The following is a 22717-nucleotide window of genomic DNA, read 5'->3' on the forward strand; positions in this document are numbered from 1 at the left end:
GCAAGAGAGTCCAGTACTCTCCCCGGGTCCCCCGGAAACCCTCATCATGGCAGGACCACGGGCCCACCGTGCCTGCTGGCCAACCCCTGGAGACCCTGCTTCCTGCTGACGCCTGGTTCCTGTAAGAAGCAAGGTGAGCTCATGGGCAGAGTCTTGATGGAGCTCTGGGAGACAGAAGTGTCCACTCCAAGCCCCAGGCCCCGACTGGCCTTCACGCTTCTTCCCCTGTGAATCTGTCTCCTCATCCGACAAGCAAAGATAAGAACACCCGTGCACACAAGTCATCCCAGCAGCTCTGGAGGCTGAGGCAGGAGGATCTAGCCTCAGCAACTTAGTGAGGCCCTAAAAAAATATAAAAAAGGGTTGGGAATGTGGCTCAGTGGTTAAGCACCCCTGGGTTCAATCCCTGGTACCAAAAAGAAGAAGAAGAAGAAGAAGAAGAAGAAGAAGAAGAAGAAGAAGAAGACCTCCCTATGCCAAGCCCCCAGTGTTTTACCCCCACCTGACAGATGCACCCACCATCCACTCTGTGGTAGATCCCACCCCTGCCTCAGCGTCTCTGCCTCAGTTTCCCTTTGTGAAACAGAAATAAGATCTACTTTATAATCTCACTCCGAGGAGTAAAGAGACATGCAAGCACTTAACCCAATTCTGGCAAGCGTCACCAGCCAGTCGATGGTGTGACCTCCCTCTGCTGGGTCCTCCCCTCCACAGGTGGGGAAACCGGGGCACAAAGCAGGAACACCTCTTGCCCCATAGCGCACAGGGCGGTCTGGTTCCTGCGCCCGGGGGCGACCAGCGCTCTGTGCGTGGACAGACAGATGTTGGAGAGCGCCCGCAGACACCGCGCAGAGGGAAGGAGGCCACATCCGACCTGTACATTTATTTACAAGGCACAAGCTGAGAGCAGGCTGGGGCCTTCGCACTCCTCCTGGACCTGCCGTGGTGTCCCTGGTGAGGCCGTGGTGCCCCTGGGCTGGCCCAGAGAGGCCGGGAGGGGCAGGCTTGGCCCTCAGCAAGCCTGGGGGTGGTCTCCGTGTCCCCAGGCCTCTCCCCGCCCCCCAGGCCTGGGCGGGGCGTCCCCTTCTCGCACAGTTCCTGTGTGTTGGTGGTCACAAAGAAGGTGGGTGGGGGCTGGGGGGCCAGATGGTGGGGCCTTATCTGCTGGGCGTGGGTGGAGCGGGCATGGAGGTCCTCTCTCACAAAGCCTGCTGTCTCCCGGCAGCTGGGCCTGCCTTCCCGCCCCCTCCAGGAGCCTTGTCCACAGCGGCTGGAGCCCCAGCCATCCCACCCCAGCTAGGAGCAAGCCCAGGCCGGAGATGCCCCAGGTGGGGCAGCACAGGGGCTCCAGGGCAGCAGTTCAAAGGAGGGAGCTAGGGAGGGAACAAGGAGCGGCTTCAGGGGCCCTTGGTGGGTCTGGGGTGTGGCAATGGGCCAGAGCCTGTCTGGGGAGGCGTCAGCAGGAGGGACCCGGGCCACACTCCCCGGCGGCTCAGGTCGGGAGCGTCACTGTGTGGGGGCGTGGGGAGCCCCGCACCTCCCAGCCTGGTGCAGCCTCGTCCTGGCCAGCCTGCCCCAAGGGTCTGGCCTGCCTTCTCTGGCCTTCTGGGCTGTGTGGCCTCAGCCCTGGCCACTCTGCGGCTGCGTCCAGGCCTCTGCTGCTCCCGGGGCTCAGACCCCCAGAGCCATCAGTGCCCCCGAGCTGCTGATCTTCTTGAAGCGGTTGGCGGCGCTGACAGCAATGAAGTTTTTCTAGGGGAGAAGGAGAGAGGGGGCAGGGAGACCCTGTGAGGACACCGAGCATCCTTTCAAGGTCCCCTTCATTCCAGGAGGGCCAGAGGCTCCGTGGGGACTGCCCAAACCAGCCACAGGACACTGCATCGCCCAGGATTTCTTTCTCCATTCACACACCAGATTAAGTCGGCCAGGCCAGAACTGAGACCACTCCAGTGGCTCTCAGTAAAAAACGCCCTGTGGCGGTCGACAAGTCCCTCTATCTCCTGCTCCCTTGTTTCTCTCTGACCTCGTTCCTACCCTCTCACTCACTACTTTCAGGCATCCTGGCCTCCTACCTGTTCCTTGAAGTCACCAGCTGGCTCTGCCACAGGGCCTTTGCCCTGGCTGTTCCCTCCCAGCACTGGCACGGCTCATTCCACACCTCTAGAGGTCTCTCTTCACATGCTTCTTCTCAGTGAGCCCTCCCTGACTCCTTATTTAAAAGTGCAACCTCCTGCTGGGTGCGGGGGCGCACAACTGTAATCCCAGCGGCTCCGGAGGCAGGAAGATCACAAGTTCAAAGCCAGCCTCAGTAACTTAGCGAGGCCCTAAGTAACTCGGTGAGACCCTGTCTCTGAATAAAACATAAAAAAGGGCTGGGGATGTGGCTCAGTGGTTAAGTGCCCCTGGGTTCAGTCCCCAGTACCAAAACAAAACAGGGCTACCTGCCTCCTGGCGCTGCTGATTGCCCTCAGTTTTTCCTGGAGCCCAGCCTTAATCCATCCCAACAACTCTATTTCCCACTCAAGATAAGTCCACAATGACTGGGACCATCTCTTCCATTCACTGCTGCATCCCGATGCCTAGAAGTGGCTGCAGCTTGATGAATATTTGGAAGATGAAGGAAGCAGCCTGCCTGGGGTCAGAGGCACCTTCCTGAGCGCGGCCCCGGATGCGCCCCTCCCGGGGATGGAGGGCCGGGTGGAGGCTCCGCTCCGGGGCAGGAGCCAGCCCAGGACAGACAGAGAGAGCAGCCAGCCCTGTTTTCCAGACAGGCCAGGCCTGGTCCACAGAATCCGCCAAGGCAGGGCCGGAGGGGCCTGGGATCTGGCCGGGGACCCCTCCCGCCCGCCGCCTCCCTCCTCCGCCGGCCTCCTACCTTCCAGCGCCTCTTCATGAGGTATTTCTTAAGCAAGATCTGGGACTTGAGGCGGCGGTTACAGCGCTTGGCTTTCTCCGCCAGGTTGTTGAGCCAGGGGTGGGCGAGGCACTGGGCAGCGCTCATCCGGGCCCTGCGGGGAGGGGCGTCCGCAAGGTGAGGGGGCGCCTGCCAAGCGCCAGCAGCCTCGTCCGTCCCGCCCTCCCCGCCTGAGCGGGCGCACACGGGCGCGGCCCGGCGAGACTCACCCCTGATCCTTGACGATGAGATTGGAGACGAAGTCTTTGGCCTCGTCCGATACCGCCTCGAAGGTCTCCTCATCAAAGTACCAGTTGGCAGACAGGACATTATTTAGGGTCTCTGTGTCATCGTCTCCGAGGAACGGGGAGAGGCCGCTCAGCCTGGAGGACAGGGGTGGCGGGGGACCGGGAGGTGAGGCTGGCCCTGCCGTGCAGGCGGCGGGTGGGCAGAGCCTCGGAGGCACACCATGTGCTGGAAAGACCCCCGGCTTCCCGAGTGGGACAGACCTGGGTTTGAATCTGGCTGGGTGACTTTGGGCAAGTCACTTCCCCTCTCTGAGCCTCACTCTTCTCATCTGAAAAATGGGCATAATCATCCCAGCTCCCCAGGGAAGATGAGGAAGGACGAGTGCAAGGCCCGTGGTAAGGACAAAAAATATATCCACTGCCCCTCTGCCCCGCCCGGGGCGTCTGAAACCTGCCGTCCAGAACCCTGGGCTGAGATGGTAGGCCTCTGGGGGCCCGGGCTTTCCCATCTATGACATGGGTACAAAGGCCCTTTCCTGGTTCTCCCTAGCACTCCCGACCCCCAACAAACCCCTGCCTGAGGGATGGGGGTGGGCGGGACCACCTCACCAGGACCCCAAGGCCCACCTTGGCCTCTGCTGCCCACCCAGGTACCCCAACCAGCCCCACAGCCCCGCCCGCCCTGGGGCTCACAGCATGTAGGTGATGACCCCCAGACTCCACATGTCTGTCTTATCGGAGATTTGGTCATAGTTCACCACCTCAGGGGACAGGAACTCCGGGGTCCCAAAATTCACCTTCAGCTTCTCGTTGGGGTTGTACCTGGGGGTGAGACAAGAATTCAAAGCCCTGGCCTGCTCCCGGGCCCCCTTCCCTTCCCTGGGCCCTGCCACCCCCGCACCCAGGGGCTACCTCCGTGCCAGGCCAAAGTCGATGATCTTCACCAGGTGGCCGGTGGTGTTGACGCACAGGATGTTCTCTGGCTGAGGAGACAGGGGTGACCTGGATCGGCCTCTGACCCTGCTTTCTGTCCTGCCCCCTTCAGTCCACCCAAGACCCAAGTTCCCTGAGGCAAAGGCCCAAGTTGCCAGTGTGAGCGACCATCAGAGACCCTCCATCCTGCCCGCCCCTGCCCAGTGAAGGATGCTGAGACCCCGAGAGGGACCCGTGTGAGGCCTCAGAGCTGGAGAGCACTTGGCGGGTCCAGGGGGGGCTCTCCTCCCTCCACGGCCATGAAGGAACAAGGTCCTAGCAATTCTGAGGAGGAGGAAACTGAAGGCTTCAGAGGAGAGAGGGAGGGCCGGGCAGGGCCACGGCCAGGATGGGGAGCATCGGAGTCCCAGGGCTCCCAGAGCTGGTACCCCAAGACACAGTTACCGTTCACCCCCACTTTATGGCTGAGAAAACTGAGGCTCAGACACAGAAGGGCCGTGCCACCAACAAGGCCCCACGTCACACGCTACAGGCTAGGGCGGGGTGCCTGCAATGCTCCCGGGTTGGGTCCAGGGCAGGGACCGGCTCCTCCCGGCGTCTTTGGTCCCCACCCTCCGTGCCCAACCAAAGAACCCAGTCGGTGCTCAGACAGGCCCCGAAGGACCTGCTTGTCCTGCGCGGTGAGCGAGTGGAGGAAGCCCCTCGGGCCTGTTTCCTCTTCCTGGGACACGGGCCTGAGCCCAGCTGCCGGGCAGAAACACGGAGGTCCACCCTGGTTTGTGGCAGAGCTGACACAAAACCCAGCCCCTCCTGAGGACGGAGGCCGGGCCACCTGGGCCTCATGCGGGAGAGGGAGACAGGACCGAAGTCCTTGAGCTTCCTGGGGTCTCGACACCGACCCGCCTGCTGCGCAGGATCCGTCACTTGGTCTCTGTGGCGGCTAATTCGAGGTCTCTAACCAAATGCTTCCTGAGGCCTCTGCAGAATCCGTGGATTCTCTCAGCCAGACACACATGCCTTCCAGGGTTCAGCGGGTGTCCCACCGGAAAGGCCCCCGGCTACGCGCATTCCAGGGTTGGAGGGAAGCCGCAGGCGCAGACCTCCTTCCGGAGGTGCTCAGGCCACACCCGACAGGTCCCCAGAAGCCCTGCGCCGAGAGTCCTGGAGAGCAGCCTTGGGGCTGGGGTGCACCCGGCTCTGGAGCTGGGCAAAACCCTTTCCTGATAAGATCTTTCGTCGTCCTGGAAGACCACACTGCAGGGCCACCTCCTCCTGGGGCGGTGCCCAGGATGGGGGACCCTGCTCTGCTCCCCAGAGAAACTGGCTTTCGGCAGGGAGTGGCAGGCTCCAGTGTCCCTGTGCAGGCATCAGCTGCCCCAGGAACCCTGGGGTCACCTCGACTCTTTCCTAACCCTGTCCCCACTCAAACCATCAGCAAACCGGCCTGGCCCAGCCCCCCAGTCTCTCCCACAGCTCCTGAACACCCCACGCCCGCCCTGGCCCCCTGGAGCCTGTCTCTTTCCCCTCCTCCTCCCTCATCGTCAGCAGGATGGCGATGGGGCACCGGCCCACAGGGCGGTTGGAAGGGTCAAACGACCGCTCAGCGGATGGTGGCAGAGCAGCCTCCTCCTACCGCTCCAGCCTTCAAAGCTCCACCTCCACAGGCACGAGGCAGAGCATCGTGGTCTCCTCACTATTCTGGTGCACTTTTCCATAACAATTTAATAATGTTTTTATGGACATATATATGTATACACTATATTAACCATTGCCTTTTTTTCAGTACCAGGAATTGAACCCAGAAGCACGTGACCATTGAGCCACCTCCCCAGCCCTATTTCATATTTTATTTAGAGAGACAGGGTGTTACTGGGTTTCTTAGAGCCTCGCTTTTGCTGAGGCTGGCTTTGAACTTACGATCCTCCTGCCTCAGCCTCCCGAGCCGCTGGGATGACAGGCGTGGGCCACCCCACCCGGCATATTAACCATTTCTAAGTGTATTCTTCCTTTTTTTTTTTTTTTTTTTTGCAGTGCTGGAGGTGGAACCCAGGGCCTCGCACATTTCAGGCACATGCTCCACCCCTGAGCTCCACCCCCAACCCTCTGTACACTTTGAATGGTTTATAATGCTAGTTATTTGTTTAGTCACAATGTTATGCATGTCTGTTTCCACCACTAATCTGTAGGCTTCCAGGGGCAGGTATGGTGTCCTCCTCGGTCCCTAGGGGAAGCCCTGTGTTGGGGTAGTCTTATGCTATAGGACAGTCCCTTCCCAGAGCAGGAGCTCGGCACGTGTTTATCAAGCGATGAAGGAAATCCACCCGGCTGGCGGCACTTACGCAGCTCAGCATTAATATCTCATCTGCTCCACTAGCCTCACCACTCCTGCACACGTTGGCACCTGCCGTAAGGACGGCGGGTAGCTGGCCCTCGTGCTGCCCCTCCCTACTCCACACCTGGGCAGGTGTCACTAACCTCTAGGCAGCGCCAGAGCCGACAGCTGCTGATGCGCTACGTGAAACTCAGGTCTCTCCTAGGTGCCTGGTGCAGAGCCAGGTCAGAAAGGGATATAAATAGTCTCCATTAAACGCTGATGGCGGCATCCACCGCTCCTGCATCGCTGCACGGACAATTTGCTCATCGAGAAGTCCAAGAGGGCAGGGGTGGCATTTATTTGGTTCGGCCTTGGCTCTCCGCCACCAGGATGCTGCCTCGACACATATTTGTTGCTTTTGAATAAACAAACAAGAGCTCATAGTATCTATCACAGGCCAACACTGAGGCAGGTGCTTCAGTGACTCATATGAGCCACCTGGATGTGTGAGACGCCAAGCTTGTAGAAGATCCTTTAGCAGCCAGGCGTGGTGGCGCACACCTGGAATCCCAGCAGCTTGGGAGGCTGAGGCAGGAGGATGGATAGTTCAAAGCCAGCCTCAGCAATTTAGTGAGGCCCTAAGCAATTCCGTGAGACCCTGTCTCTAAATAAAATATAAAAAGGGCTGGGGATGTGACTCAGTGGTTAAATGCCCCTGGGTTCAATCCCTGGTACTAAAAAATAAAAATAATAAAATAGAAATCCTGGAGCAAATAATTAGTACTAGACCAGAAGCTCCTTGATAACTGGAATGGGAATACCCCCAGCTCTGGCCCTTAGTAAGAACTCAGTAGTCCTTGAATCTATTACTGAAGGATGGATGGAGGGGTGGAAGATGACCGGTGACAATAGGGACGTGGGAGGGTTAGTGGGATGCTCCCCGCCCCTTTCGAGAGCCCTGCCCCGTACCTTGAGGTCCAGGTGCAGGACCCTCATCTTGTGCATGAAGAGGATGCCGTCACAGATCTGCCTGACGAACACCATGGTGTCCACCTCCGTCAGGTGGTAGTCCTCATCCACGATCCTCTCGAAGAGCTCGCCGCCCTCGATGCTGCGCACAGACCGCAGGACAGGCTCGCGGGGCTGCCGCCCCCGCCAGCCACGCCCGCCCGCCGCGCCCGCCGCCCCCGCCCCCGCTGGCACTCACTACTCCATGAACAGGACGATTTCGTGCGAGGTCTCGATGGCTGCGTAGAGCTGGATCAGATTGCGGTGGTTGAGCTGGTTCATGACCTCGATCTCCAGCATCACCATTTCCTGGGGACCACCCAGCACGTCACTCCCCTGCCTCCAGTCCCCAGCCCTCCCCTGTGGCTGGACCACCGCCCGGCCTCCCCCCTGCTGGTCTCCTTGCCCCCCCTCCCCTTCCCGTGCGCTGTCCTTGGATGCCCACGTTAATGTCACAACTGTCCGTTGCATCCAGGGGATCAGTTCCCACATACCCATCTCTGCCTCTGAACAGTCTCAGACTCCAAGACATCAGCGCCTACCTGCCATTCCCTTGGATGACTAAGAAGTACCTCAAATCCATCATCTCCACAGTCCACGTGCCCTGGCTTGCCCACCCACAAGCAGAAGGGCAAAAAGTTAGGCGCCATCTCAGGCTCCCCTTTACCTCGCTGCCTCACGTCCCACAGGGGACCCGCTGGCTAGTCCTCCGGCACAGTCCATTTTCAAACAAGAAGATGAACCCAGTCGTTTCTCACCGCCCCACACTACCTTCTTGGTCTAAGCCACCATTATTTATCACTTTCAGAAAGTCTGCAAGCCTGTTGCTACATTGGTAGGTTAATATCAGCTCTGGGTGGGTCAAACCCCAGGAATTGTCAAATGCTACAAATCAGCCGAGTGCAGGGGCACACTCCTGTAATCCCAGCGGCTCGGGAGGCTAAGGCAGGAGGATCATGAATTCAAGGCCAGCCTCAGCAATCAGCAAGACCCTGTCTCTAAATAAAATATACAAAAGGGCTGGGGATGTGGCTCAGAGGTTGAGTCCCCCTGGGTTCAATCCCTGGTACCATAAAAAAAAAGGGGGGGCTACAAATGCCTGCACTTGCTCCCCCCAGGGCCAGTTGACACTAACCACATGAAGCTGCTCCCCTCTACCTACTGCAGTCCTCACCTAGCACTTCTCAGTCCCTGACACCAGGCTTTCGTTTGTCCCCGTGCTATAACATCGGCCCCACAAGGACAGGAACCGCAGTGGTGCACGGACTTCCCCCAGCCTGGGGCACAGTGACCCGCAGAGAGAAAGTGTTCAGAAATCCACCAGCCTTAGCGGTCTCTAAGGAATTTACCCTGCACACGGGCAGGAAGCCTCTGTGCTGAGCCAGGTCCTGTGACAGAGGCCTGGGAACAGCAGTCAGGAACAGGGATATGGGCCCCAGCAAGTGAAGAGACCAAGGACACAGCCACACACAAAAATGCGCTTCTTCCCACTGCGCTTAGAGCCAGGAAGGGTTGCTGCGCCCGAGAGCGGCTCCGTGCGCTCTTGCTGGGCTACGGGCCTTTGCACACACACACACACACACACACACACACACACACACGGCGGCCTCGGCTACAAACACCCACAACCTCACTTCTTAGCACCCCCGCGATTTCTAGTACTTGGGCTTGCTTTCCTCTCATGGTCCCCTTCCCCGCCCCGTGCTGGGGATGGAACCCAGGGCTTTGCGCACGTCAGACAGGCGCTCTACCACTGAGCTACACCCCACAATCCCTTGTGCCTGCAGCTCTCTTCCCCGCCCTTTCCTCCAGAACATCTCATTCTGCAAAGCTTTCACTCAGGAGAAGCCGGTCCAGAAAACTTCCCTGAGCCCCCGGCTGAGGCAGGGACCTCCCTGAGCCCTCTCCGTAGCCCCTGGCTCTCCCGAGCTGTGGTGTGACAGCTTCTCACACCAGCCCTGCTTCACCACGTGTGCCCCGCTACTCTTCCTGGACTTTACTCATGGGCTCTGAGGTGGGCTCAGGCTGGGGACTGGAGACAAAGCTCTACACTGGGCCCTTCCACCCGGGCAGCGGCTCCCTGGGGACAGGGACCACAGCCATGCACTTTGGGACTCTAGTCCCAGCCCAGGGCCTGGCCCAGAGCCCACACTCACCAGCATGGTAGAACTGAACCCAAGAGGCATGAATAGCCCAAGCCTGGAAGCGGGGAGCCCCAGAGAAGTTCACTAACTGAAAAGTCTGCTTTGGGGTGAGGGGCACCAGCGGAGCTGTCTGTCCATCTGTGCAACGAGTTTCCCCACCAGGCCACCGCACAGCAGTGCAAGCAGAGGGAGGTGAGGGGTGCCCACTCCAAGAACTCCCCCACCCGCAGAGCCGGCTCCCCCAACCCCCGCCCCCTGCCCCCCCACCTTGTCTTTGGGCGTCTGCTTCTTGATGACTTTGGCGGCCAGTTTGAGGCCCGTGGCTTTCTCTGTGCAGGTACAGACTGCTCCAAACTTGCCTCTGAAAAGACAGGAAGCTGGGAGTGAGGGACCAGCAGGGGCCTGTGCTCTGCTCCTGTCTTGGCCCCAGACCCCATGGCAACTCTGGATCCTCCTTTGGGAGGTAGGAGCAATGGCCCAAGCCAGCCCTGCCGCTCTCCTGAAGCTGGGGGCCGTCTGCCAGGACACCGGCTGACGGCAGGCTGTTGGAATCAGGCCGTGCTCAGGAAGGGCAGCTCCCGGGGGGGGGATGGCGCTGGGATGCCACCCTTCCAGGTTTAGGGTGGGCAAGCCCTGGGCCCGGGGAGGTGCCTTCAGGTCACAGGGAGGGAGCTGGCTCTTTAGGGGTACCAGACAGAGCCAGGATTTGTTACCAAGCAGGAGTGCCCTGAAGGGTCACTGTGGTCCTGGAAACAGACAGGAACATCCTGTGTATGGGAATACAGAATGACCAATGGTGTGTCCCTGCAAGGGACAGCGACATGCATGTCAGCACGTGACAGCCGTGACAGCCTGTGACTGTGTGGCCACATAAAAGTGACCATGTCCGTGTGAACTGGGCCCTAGTGAGCTGTGTCTGGGCCAAGGGCTGGGTGACCCCCACCTCTGGGTCCCAGTTTGGGGTCTCCGCGCTCACCCTCCCAGCGCCTCCTTGGAGTTCAAGCTGAATTCGCTGTTGACATTTCCGGTCCTCAGCTCCACAATACGGTGTGGGAAGGGGGCTGGGGGTGGTGGGCAATCATCTGGGGAGGCACAGCAGAGCGGTCAGTGTCAGGGTCGCTGAGGATTCACTTGGCGGCCGCCCACTCCTGCCTGGCCTGGGTCCCCTCCAGGGAAAGTACATTCACCAAATGATCACTGGGGACACCAGGAGAGGGGCTAGGGGCCCAGTTTCCAATTTCCAATTCCATGACATGTAAGACGATCTTGGAAGGCCTCTGCCTCATCGGAAGATTCCAGTGTCCCCAGCAGGGCCATGTGAGAGCTGACTGGACTTCTGGGACCCTCCTACTTTGTAAGGCATGAGGACTCCTTCCCGAAGTATCTTTGTTTCCATTAAAACGACCAATACAGCAGCCGCGAGGTGGAATCCCAGAGAGTGGGGCTGGTGTGTCTGAAAGACGGGTTGGTGGTGGGACCTGCCCACCAGCCCGCGGATCTCGCCGCCCGCGGCCCCGACCTGTGGCGAGCAGTTGGGTGGGGAGATGCCGCCACCTAGCGTCAGCACGGGGAGCGGCGCGCCCTGCCGGCCAGCGGCTGAGTCATCCGGAATGGAAACCTCTTTATAAATAGCAGGAGGTGCAGGGAAGCCGGCTGGTGATAAATCAGACGGCCCTTGGAGATGGTTCAGGTCCCGTCGCGCCGAGGATGTGATCTCGGGGCGGGGCGGGGCGGGGCGGAGGTCTCGGCGGCCGCTGGGGGCAGGAGGCAGGGCCGCTGGCTGCCGCCCAGCCGCCAGCCCTCCCACCCAGTCTGGGTGGCACGGTGCCGCTCACCAGGCAGGCTGGCGGGTCTCCCAGGGCACCTCGGTCGGGGCGGGGAGGCGGTGTCCGGACACTGGGCTCTCCTGACCCCATCTCACCCACCCCCAGCCCTGAAGCGCCCCGCCCGGGCCCTTTCCCTCTTCACCTGCTCCCCAAGTTCACTCACGTTCAGGGCTCTCTGCTGCCCACTGAAAACCACCCTGCTTCCTGTCTAATCACCTGTGGAGGCCACTCCACAGACCTGCACCCTCTCATGCACCACTTCCTTGGTCCCTGGTCCCACACAGGGACACGGGTGCTCCTCAGCTCAGAACCTTCTATAGTTTCCATGGCCCCTTCCTCCAAACCCCTAGTTTACCAAAGCTGGGCGTTTGAGCCCTTTTACAGATTGACCCTCAGTTCCACGGTACAGCAAGGTCTTGCTCTAACGACCTGCCTTTTTTGTTTTTCTTCTACTTCATTTTAGCTAAAGTAGAATAAAATCTAAATTGGGCTCTGGAGCCAGGCTGTCTTCACCGTATGCTTTTAGGCTCTTCATTTCCTCTCTTCCATTTCTATCAAGAGGAAATACTTCCTTCCCCCCGCACCCCAGGCTTGGTGGCATTCAGGCTGGTGGGCCTGGGTGAGGTATGGCTCAGGGCAGTTCAGCCCCCTGATCGGGGAACTCTTGGAACTGATGGGTCCCCTCCCTCCCCACCTCCAGGGCAACCCCAGTCCGCCGGCCCCTGGCCTACCCAAAATCTGGAAGCAGTCCTCTTCCCTGGCTGTGAGACAGAGGGCCTGCCCCACCTCCGCTCTCTCTGCAGGAACAGCCTGGAACTCAATCCCCCTGGCGGTGTCCCCCTGCACCTTAGCCTGGCCAGCCTGGCCGGGGGCTTTGTCTCCCGCTTCCTTCTGGCTCCCTGCCAGGATGTTCTTCCCTCCTTCTGCCTTGGCTGGCCCAGGGTCTGCGGGGCCCGGGGTCACCGGCACCCCTTCAAAGATGAGCTCTAACGCCTCACTTGGGGGCTTCTCCACCAGCAGCTTCTCGGAGCTAGAAAGTGAGAACAGAGTTGAAGCTTGCCGCAGCCACCGCCCTTTGACCTCAGCGGGACTGCGTGATTCCAGAACCTTACCTGCAATGCGGGGCTAGCTCGACCCTGCCCCTCCAGGCCCGCCCCCAACACATCCAAATTCACTTTGTGCAAAATCAAGGAATGGCCATTACCTCGACTATCAACACGCTAACAGGTCATTATTAACTATTAATAAGGTTGTCCGTGTCGTGTAGCTGCAGCCAAGGAGTTAGGTAGCTTTTGTGTGTCTGTGTGTGTGGTCCTGGGATGGAACCCAGAGTCTCGGGGTGCTAGCCAAACCTTCTACCACTGAGCTACACCCTCGGTTCCTTTTCTTTTTTTCTTTTGAAACAGGGTCTCAAATTGTCCAAGCTGGCCTTGAACTTGCCAGCTCCTGAGGTAGCTGGGATCACAGACGTGTGCCACCTCGCCCAGCTAAGTCACTCGTGATTCTTAAACACTGTGACCATGAAATTGACATTATTACATGCTTATCAAATTGATAGGGTGTGATCATTGTGGATGACAACCTACATTAATGACTTCATTTGCATTCAGGTGACACAACATGGGACCTGTGCTATATTACGGTTATTGAAGTATTAGCATTTACTATCCATGAGTCATCTTTTCATAGAATACCAATAAAAGTATGTTAAGAACTCTCCTTTCCCCTGAGGTCTCAGCCCTGCCGTGGCCAGACCTAGCCCATGGAATAAGGGGGGACTCTGGACCCCAGACGCCTAGAAAAGGGAAGAACCATTCGGCCTCGGTGGTCCTTGGGGATATTTCCTATCTGGCATTCCAGGCCTGGTTTGTGCAGGGACGAGATGTTCAAGCCAGTGCCCAGGACAGAGGGAGCTGGACGTCAGAACTCCCTTCGGCACCGAAGATGATGCTATCCACGCCCAGTCAGGGACCCGAGCGTGACCCCGGGGTTCAGAGCCACAGCCCCCTCCCCGCTCCCACGCAGGGGGATTCACCTGGGGAGGATTGCAGGACAGCTGGGGCTGTGCAGAAAGGCAGGGGAGCCCTTCCTGGCTGCGGCCTGGCCCTCCGCTGCCTTCTTGCCCGTCTTGGGCTCTCCGGGGCCCTGGCTGCCTGAGGGTCCCTGCTCAGCACTGGGCTCCTTGACACCGGCCTCGGCCGTCGCAGTCTGCTGGGGCAGGGCTGCCGGCTGCCCAGCACTGCCCTCCGCGGGCCCCCCGCCCCCATCGCCCTCTCCCTGGGGGCCCTGGCTGCTAGGTGAGGGTTGCGCAGGGACACCCCCCGCTTTCTCTGGGGCAGGAGCTTTGGTATCTTCCTTCGGGGTGGATGGAGCAGGATCTTTCTTTGGGTCTGGGGGGCCAGGGTCTTTCTCTGCAGCTGGAGATCCTTCACCTGCAGCACCTGTAGGTGCCTTATCTGCAAAGGAGGTTAGACACCATCAGGACCGGCCCTCCGTGCCCTCCCTCCCTAGTCAAGGCTGGGCAGAGACCAGGTCTGGGCCCCCGTCTCCACCCAGGAAGCAGCTTGCAAATTCGTGCCCCACTGAGCCTGGGGGCCACTTGGTGGGCCCCAAAACTGGGTGCCAGGACCTTGGAGGCCTCTGTGGGAGGCTTCTGTCCCTTTGGGTGGGCCTTGCTATCCCTCCCTCCGCTCCTTGCCTAGCGTGTTGAGGTGGGTCCCCAACAGCCATCCATGGTGGCTTCACACCTCCTGGTCTCTCAGGAAGGGCTTCCTGCAGACTCTGGACCCAGCCCAACCCTACCCAGAGATCATTCTGATGTCTGAGTCCCCCAGGCACCATGCAAAGACACCTCAGGCACAGAACTCCCTCTGAGGAACCTGCCCAGCCCTGGATTCAAAACCCCTTCCCAAGCTCCTCCCTCCATCTCCTGCCCCAGCTTGGCACCTGTTGTTGGGCTCTGGATTCCCAGCTCCACTGCTCCGTTTTCTGTCGCCATGAGGTAGGTAGGGAGGCGTGTGCTTCTGCTTATCTAACTCAAGTCTTTCTAGCTGCAAACAGAAGAGTGAGGTATGTCGGGCTATTGAATGCCTCCTGTGGTCTGGCTGTGGCCAGAGGAGGCCAAGGCCAGCTGACTTGAGGGTAGAGACGTACCTGGGGCAGAGAGGGCAACCTGGTGGCTGCCTGTCTGGCAGCGGCTGCTCGGGAGTAGTTCTGGGGCGGTTGTAAGGGATTGGGCCCGTTGGGCAGAGGCGGAGGCGGGGGCATGGGCAGGGGAGGCGGGGACGGAGAAGAGGATCTCTTACACCAGGGGCCATGTAGCTCGGGCTGCCACCACCTGTCACTCTTGGCCCCCGTTCAGAGGACACGGCATTCTTCCCACGGCCTGACTGGGGGAGAATGCTGTTGGAATAAGCAGGAAGAGAAGGGGGGGGCAGCTGGGGCCCTGGGGGAGCAGCCCTTCCCCCAGGCCTTGCCCAGCACCCCTGACTTGGACAGGACCAGAGGGGGGCCCTGGAAGGAGAGGGGCTCTCAGGCGGGGCTGACGGGCAAGGCTGACTCTGCCCACCTGCCTGCTACAACTCCTAGTTCCCCAGAATCCAGCAGGTCCAGGGACAGTCACCCTGCCCCAGTGCCCAGCTCTGTGCCTCTGGCGTGTGGACCTACTCGGACCATCTTTGGGTAAGAATGGTCTCAGGGGTACTTGCTCAACCCGTCCGCGAACCAGAAAGCTTTTCCTTTGGATAGAAGGGACGGTGAAGGCTGCCTGAGTGGCCGTGGGGAATGGTCAGGGCCCTGGGCCCCTCTCCCCTGCAGATCCAGTTCTCTCTGATGGCCCACCTGGAAGGAGGAAGCTGGCGAGGCTGTTCAAGGGTCCTTCACTACAGTGCTGGCGCTGAGATGGGAGAGCCACGCCCTGGAGAGCCTTCCCTCGCCCAGGGGCTGTCCACCCTGGGAAAAGCCAGGGAGTGAGCACCTGGGTCCAGTCACTCCAACCACACCCAGGCCTCAGCTCTCCATCAAACAAGGGAAACCGCCACGGCCCTGAGAAGGGAGGGAGAGCGCGGGAGGCGGCCCCGCGCTGCGCAGTGAGGACAGCCGTGCCCGTGCAAAGGATGGTAGGCGCCAGGCATGAACCCGTGTGGAAACAAAAGCAAGGTGCAGAAGGCAGAAAGAGCATGCTACCTGTGTGCAAACCGGCAGGCGACGATACCCAAGTGTCCTTTATTTATTTTTTGGTACTTGGGATTGAACCTGGAGCAGGGGGTTTACCACCGAGCCACATCCCCAGTCCTTCTATTTTTTATTTAGAGACAGGGCCTCGCTAAGTGGCTGAGGTTGGCTTTGAACTCGCGATCCTCCTGCCTCAGCCTCCTGAGCCTCTAGGATTACAAGCCCAGCTTGTCAAAGGCTCTTGACATAAGCTAGCAAAAACCAGAGCTGGAGCTGCCTCCACAGCGCTGACTCCGTCTAACCCTTCTTCCTGGGCCTGGCCTCTGCTCCTCTGTTCAGTTGACAGCCTGCCTCTTCCAGGAGTCCAAGCCACCAATGCCCACGGGGCGCCTGCCACAAGCCAGGCCTCATTCTCGGTGCTCTCGTGTAGGTGAGCTCATGCCACCTTCCTAGCCACCCAGTGAGGCAGGTGCTATCACAGATGGGGAAACCGAGGAAGGTCTTGTCGTCACGCATCGTCCCCATAATAACCGGGCAGCATTCATACCATTTTGTGAATGAGAACAAGGAGGGTGAAAGGAATGAGGGACTGACTCACCTGAAGGGACGGCAGGGGATGTGGCTCAGTGGAATAGCACTTGCCTAGCACATGTGCAAGGTCCTGGGTCCGATGCCCAGCAGTGAACACACACACGCACACAGGGAGTTGAGACAGGAATGTGCTATTTCAAAGCCCAAGTCCTCAATCCTCCCTAAACTTTCCCAGAATGTGCCTCTGCCCTTCTCTCTGCTGGTCACCCGTGAGGAACTGATAGCATTCTGAAGATGGGTTTCCTGTCCATGTCTAGAATGGGGACCTCTGAGCCCTCTATGGGGTTGTTCCCACAGAAGTTCTAGCTTAGTTCAAAATGTTGGATAAGTCCCTCCACCAACCCCCGTCAGTGCCCCAGGCTGATCCAGCGTGGGTTGACAATCTGGGCAGAGCTGTGGGATGCTCACGTGTGTCCCCAGCACAGAGTGTGCCTGCCAATCAGTGTTTGATAACTGTTAAATAACTGAGTGACCAGCGAGGATCTGGCCTGGGGTGGGATTACTGGGATTACTGGCTGGCCGTGACTGACATCCCCTTATAATTATAGTGGTTATCAATACCAGCCGTGTACTAAACGAGGGCCCACTAAGGGCCAGGACTGCCTGACTGCCAGATCTTCCCAGAGGACTCTAGGGAACAGACCATTATTTATTTACTTAGCAGTACTGGGGATTGAACCCAGGGGTGCTCTACTACTGAGCTACATTCCTGGTCCTTTCAATTTTTTTTTTCTTTTTTTTTTTTGGTGCCAGGAATTGAACCCAGGGATGCTCAACCACTGAGTGACATCCCCAGCCCTTTTTATTTTTTATTTTGAGACAGGATCTTGCTATGTTGCTGCGGTTGTCTTTGAACTCTCAATCCTCCTACCTCAGTCTTCCGAGCTGCTGGGGTTATAGGTGTACACCACTGTGCCTAGCCCTTTTAAATTTTGATTTTGAGGTGGGATCCCACTAACTCACCCAGGTTGGCCTCAAACTTGAGATCCTCCTGCCTCAACGTCCTGAGGAGCTGGGGTTGCAGGAATGGGCCACCACAGGCAGCTAGGATCATTTCAAAGATGCTGAGATTAATGGATGCTCAGAGAGGGTAAATAATTTGTCTGGAGTCACAGAGCTTAGTGGATGACTTCAAACTACTCAGATTCAAATCCAGAGTCACCTCTCACCAAGACCAAAATTCCAGGCTAGGATAACATTAAGGAACTTTTTTTGGGGCGGGGGGTGGTTACTGGGGATTGAACTCAGGGGCACTTGACCACTGAGCCACATCTCCAGCCCTATTTTGTATTTTTTTTAGAGACAGGGTCTCACTGAGTTGCTTAGTGCCTCGCTTTTGCTGAGGCTGGCTTTGAACTTGTGATCCTCCTGCCTCAGCCTCTGGGATTATAGGCATGTGCCACCACGCCCAGCAAGGGACTTTGAAAATTTTTTTAAGTGATTTTTGTTCCATTGTGATTCCCAAATAAAAACAATGAACGCTTAATTGAATTTTTACTAAAATGAGCCAGGTATTGGGGTAATAAGTGACTTCACAAGTGTCCTTTTAGTTTTACAAAACGCCTGATGAGTAGAGGTGAGTAGTGCTGTCAGTGAAGCTCTGTGACCCATAACTGTGATCTTGGACAAGGGCTTTTGATGGTGTCTTGGTCTCTAGATGAGCATCTGCCCCAGGAGAAGGCTATAAAGCATTCGGAGCAGCGCAGGGGAGCACAGTATGTATTGTATAAAACATGAGCCATTTCATTCCCATTTCATAGATGCAGCAGGAAAAGAGAGTCACAGGGCACAGCCATAGAGTCAGGATTGGAACCCATCTAAATAACCCAAGACTTGGCTCCTAACTGCTCTGCCCCACTTGCCTCCCGCTCACCGGCGGCTGGGAGTGTTTAGCCAGCACGCGTGTAGAGTGCTTGGCACAGTGCCACAGGTACGGGGGCTCGAAAATGCCGCAGACGCCTCAGGTAGAGGGCTCAGCTGTGCCTGCCTGCTCCGCCCCAGTGCCTTCTGCTGGGATGGGAGGCCAGCCTGGCTCCTGATCCCCGGGATTGCCTGCTCCAGCCAGCTGCTCCCTGGGAGTCCCCAAGCTGCTTCTCAGCACTCCCTTGGAGGCACAGGGGTGGGGCACCGGGAAACCTCCTCCACCCAGCTAGGGGCTGCCAGAGCCCCTACCCACCCTTAAGCAGGGGCTTCCCCGCCCTACACCAGCTGTGCCGACACTCTCTGCCTCTACAGGGGCAGGACAGGAAGTGGGGCAATGCCAGGGCCAATTAAACCCGCCAGGGGAATTAAGGTCAGCAGGATGCAATTATGCCTGTTAGGTTTAACAAGGCCAGAGGGAAGGTTTCTCCAGCCAGAGTTCGCGGCTCCTTAGGCCTCTTGCCCTGGGTAGCTCTGCCTTCCAGGAGCCTGGGCTCCCAGGCCCATCCGCCTCTGAAAACCCATCGGCAGTGGAGGAGTTAACTCCACCCGGGCACCACTTCCTTGGCTCCTAGGGGGAAATTGGTTCAGCCAAGAGGCTTTAAAAGGACCTGCTCAGAGGAGACATTCCCCGCCTGACCCTTTCCCTGCTCCACTGTGATGGAAAATCCAAGGAGTTGAGCAATGACCTTTCTGACTCCACAGAGAGCAGCCAGCTCCCCGGCAACTTCCACCCCGGCCTGACTGGAGAGCCACTTGGGATGTCACTGGCAGGCTGTTTTCTCCTGCCCTCTCCCACCGCGGGCCCCTGGGTGCAGAGCCCTGGCAGTACCTCTCCGGTCTCTGGGAAAGCCCTGGGTGAGGCTGCTGTCCCTTAGAGCAGACCCATCCTTGCTGCCAAGGCTGGTGGGCAGAGACCCGTGGGCATTCTCTGTGGCAAATTGGACACGGAATTCTCTGGAAGCCCAGTGGACACACTGTCCTGTTCCAAAATTGCAGGATTTTATTTACTGAGTACTCTGTGGCCAGGACTAAGCCAGCCACTTTGGAGACACAGAGACGAAGTTGGGAGAGGGCTATAGGATCTCCATCTCCTGTGTTTAAGGTGAAGAAAAGATTGTAGGGCTGGGGAGATAGCTCAGTTGGTAGGGTGCTGGCCTCGCAAGCACAAAGCCCTGGGTTCAATCCCCAGCATCGCAAAAAAAAAAAAAAAAAAAAAACTTAGAGATGTCTGGAGGGAGGGAGGTACATTTTAACAGGTGTGGGAATGGAGATAATTCCTATTCTTTGCCTGGATTTTCCAACTTTTAAAAAATGACCCTTTATAACTATGATCAGATCAATAAATAAATCAAAACATCAACAGGGACACATCAACAAAAGGCAGAAAATGGGAAGAGTGAAAATAAGATATGAAATGCCAGGGGATTTCAGAAGCGGTCTTTGAAACCGAGGGTCTGAAATGACGTCCCAGCTGAAGGTGAGGCCCAGGCCCTCGGAGAACTCACGATTCTGCCCCTTAGGGCCAAGTGCCTGAGCCCCCACAGAGCTTCTTTAAATGAAGGCTGCTTGGAATGGGGCCCAGTACTGTCTTTATGACCAGCAGGTGTTTCCATAAGGGCCCAAATTTGAGAACTGCCAGGCCAGTGGCTGGAAACCTCGTGAGAACTTTTGAAGAGGGTCAACTTGGAGGCTGTCTCCAGATAAGTCACGCAGTGCAGCTTGTGAGGGCTTTGAGGACCCACAGCCTAGGGTCAGGGCTGCCCTGCTCAGCCCAGGTGCATACTGGAACACCTGAGAGCGTCTGCAGCTCCTGAAATCAGAGCATGCAGATTTTTAAAAATCTCCCCGGAAGGTTCTGATATGTCATCAGGGCTGAGAGCCACTGCTGTGGCTTTCCCAAGAGGGAAACCGTGTTTTGGGTTTCCCTTGAGTATCCCCATGAGTCAGGATAAAGCGATGCCCACGGCAGGTGTTCCTTCTGACTGGTGTCGACTGTGTGCACCCTCCCGAGAGCTGACACTCCGCGAGCCCAGATGTCAACTCTGAGCAGACAGGCCGGTGTCATTCAGTTCTGCACCTCAAGCAACTATATGGTGTTACCACGGTTGGTTGTAGGAGCTGCTGACATTACTGTGCACTTAGTGTGCCAGTCACAGGTATGAACTTCAGTCTTACAAGGTAGTCATCAGAACCACCTCCAAGAGGAAACTGAGGCACAGAGGAAAAACTCACCCGTGGTTTCGGAAGTAAATGGTGGGGCCAAAATTTCAACCCTGTCTGGCACCAGAGCCTCATGCCTAATTTCCACTCTCATACACAAAGCACTGCCCACAGAAAAATAAATCCAAGAGTAAAGAATATTTAGACCACGTCATCAACTGACTGTTCCAGGACCTGACATTCAGTAGGTGCTCTGTAAATGTTGAAGAATAAATGTTCTTACTTTGGTAGAGACTGGGACAAGGGGAAGCCAAGACGGGCCCCTCCTTCACTGCTCCTTCTCCCCCACCCCAGCCCAACTTCTGTGGCATAAACAGCAAAGCTAAAAATAGCTCCCTAATGACGTCAGAGGAACAAGGTCATCTGAAAATTACCCACAGCCACTGGACACCTCCCTATAGGATCAAGTAGCAGGAGGGTACCCCAGGCTGGTGCAGCTGTTCCAAGAACAGGAAACGTCCCAGGAGCAGACTTGGACACTCTGCTGAATGAAGGCAGGGGCAGCCGAGTGAGGCAGACATGCCCAAGAGTGGAAGCGAGACCAAGTGAGCAGCACCGACTCAGAAATTAAGAATAATTTGACTACATCTGCACTGGAAGTCACTTCCATCCCAGGATCCCAGGAAATGGCTCAGGAAGCAGGGAATGCATGTTGTCTTGTTGCACAGGACAGCTTCCCACCTGCCATTCAGCTATTTATAAAACTCTAGGTCTGTTTGCTACACTGGGTTACCACAAGACAGAGGGGCTGCATGGCAAGCTGAGTGGTTGCGGGAAGGAAGGAGAGGGCCCTGCCTGGGATGGTGAGGGGCATCCAGATGAAGGACAGGGAGGGGGCCGGGAGCTCTTCCTGACTGCAGTCTGCTTGGCACCCTGACTACCTCAGCTACCATTCAGGCTCGTGGCTTAATTGACTGGCAGCTGCCATATCCCTGACAAGAACCTAAGCATCCGGCACAGTCTGAGGAGTCGCCTGCTGTGTTGATGGCAGGTGAAAGTGAGGAAAGGACCTACCATGCAGCCTCGGGAGGCTTAGCTGGAGGCTCCCCCAGCAAGGTCAAGAGTTCAGAGAAGGCTCCAGCTCACGAAGAGAGAGGCAGGCCCTGTCCTCCCGGTGCTCTGGAGGGTGCCCGCCCCCTCAAGGGGACGTGAGCTCAAGGGATGCAAACTGGGTGGGAAGAGGGCTCTTGGTGCAGACAGACCTGGGTCCAAATTCTGACCCTGTCACTTCTAGCAGCAGGACTTTGGGTAACTCTGAGCCTCAGTTTCCTCATATGACTTGTTGGAAGGTTATGTGGAAAAACGTTCTTCCTTCCACCTTCACCCTGGGCAGTCTTGGCTGAGAAGATACCTACTCAGTGAAGCCCCAACAGGAACAGACTGCACGAAGGTGCCTCCGGGAACCATGTGGGAAGGAAAGTGCTCCCACCCTCCGGAGGCTCCTGACTGGTCTAGACACTGAGGGCCACGGGATAAAGTGGCTGCTGGCTCCTCAGCCCATGGGAACCTGAGTCGGGATCTGCAGATCCCTCTCCTGGCATAATGGTCCCCCACTTGGCCAAGAACTGCCGTCCCTGGAGGGAGAATTAAAACACATTGCCGAGCCCCACACCCAAAGCGTCTGGCTCGCTAGGTCCAGATTAGGGACAGAAAACTTGCATTTCTAGTTCTGGGTGCTGCTCATGCTATTGGGCCACAGACCACTGAGGACCACTGTCCTACAGAAAAGTCCCATAGCCCAAGAGGCTGAGCTTCCCATTTCTGAGGCCTCTGGGCAGTAGACAACAGCAGTGCCTTAGTATGTGTGTGAGGACAACAGACACGCAGACTCGGTCACCAGTACAGCTAACATTTCAAAGCAAGAGATATGCAAAAAGTTACGCCACTTAGTGAGGGGACTAAGAGAGCCCCTGCCGATTCCCGCCAGGCTACGCTCAACCATGCACTATGCTGCTTCCTGCACTCCTGTTCTATCGCTGCTGGGCAAACCTGAGAAAAAGGCCAGTGTGCAAATTAGGAAAGTCCCAGGAGGGAGTTTGTCCTAAGCTCAGGGAGGCTACAGTGCAGACACCAACCAACAACCAGCAGTAATGAGGTTTCTACAAGTTCAACTCAAATCCATCCCTGTTTTTCTTGCTCGCTCAAACTCCCCTGCAAAGTCTCCCTGCTCCTTTCAGCTGGCCATGAACTAGCAGCTGCTGACCCCGTCCTGTCAGGTTGTTAGCTGTGGGTAAACAGCAGGGGCTTCTGGCAACCCTTGGTGACACATACCCACTGACAATTAATACTGAATATGTGACTCAAGCATGGTCACACTGTCACACCAGCCAACAGAGTAGAGTAACAGTTACCATCACCACCCACAGTCAGTTAGGGTCATTTTATAGCTGGGGAAAACTCCACCAAGCTGGAAGGTCCTTTCTAGAAACATCAGTCTAGCCTGA

At 57.4% G+C, this 22717-nt stretch overlaps 1 protein-coding gene across 1 annotated transcript; it reads right to left on the reverse strand.

Moving 5' to 3' along the window:
• Positions 1–861: 861 nt before the first annotated feature.
• Positions 862–14668, reverse strand: Mylk2 (myosin light chain kinase 2). The gene is made up of 13 exons (XM_047542341.1): positions 14520–14668; positions 14313–14416; positions 13402–13822; positions 12098–12396; positions 10517–10622; positions 9808–9901; positions 7596–7705; positions 7358–7499; positions 4054–4124; positions 3835–3963; positions 3124–3276; positions 2876–3008; positions 862–1752 (listed from the first exon to the last, which is right to left on the reverse strand). Exons 2-13 carry the CDS (start codon positions 14362–14364, stop codon positions 1672–1674), a joined length of 1791 nt encoding a protein of 596 aa, XP_047398297.1. The 5' UTR covers positions 14365–14416; positions 14520–14668; the 3' UTR covers positions 862–1671.
• Positions 14669–22717: the final 8049 nt, after the last annotated feature.

This window comes from Sciurus carolinensis, chromosome 2 (genome assembly GCF_902686445.1).
Source record: "Sciurus carolinensis chromosome 2, mSciCar1.2, whole genome shotgun sequence".
Taxonomy (NCBI): Eukaryota; Metazoa; Chordata; class Mammalia; order Rodentia; family Sciuridae; genus Sciurus; species Sciurus carolinensis.

What these genes read in the sequence shown, in the direction of transcription:
- Mylk2 (XM_047542341.1), bottom strand. Translation starts at nt 14,364, where the DNA reads ATGGCGACAGAAAACGGAGCAGTGGAGCTGGGAATCCAGAGCCCAACA. An exon ending in GACTTTGGCCTGGCACGGAG is followed by an intron (nt 3,964 to 4,053) that starts GTAGCCCCTGGG and finishes TCTCACCCCCAG; the next exon opens with GTACAACCCCAACGAGAAGC. An exon ending in CTCATCGTCAAGGATCAGGG is followed by an intron (nt 3,009 to 3,123) that starts GTGAGTCTCGCC and finishes CCCTCCCCGCAG; the next exon opens with GGCCCGGATGAGCGCTGCCC.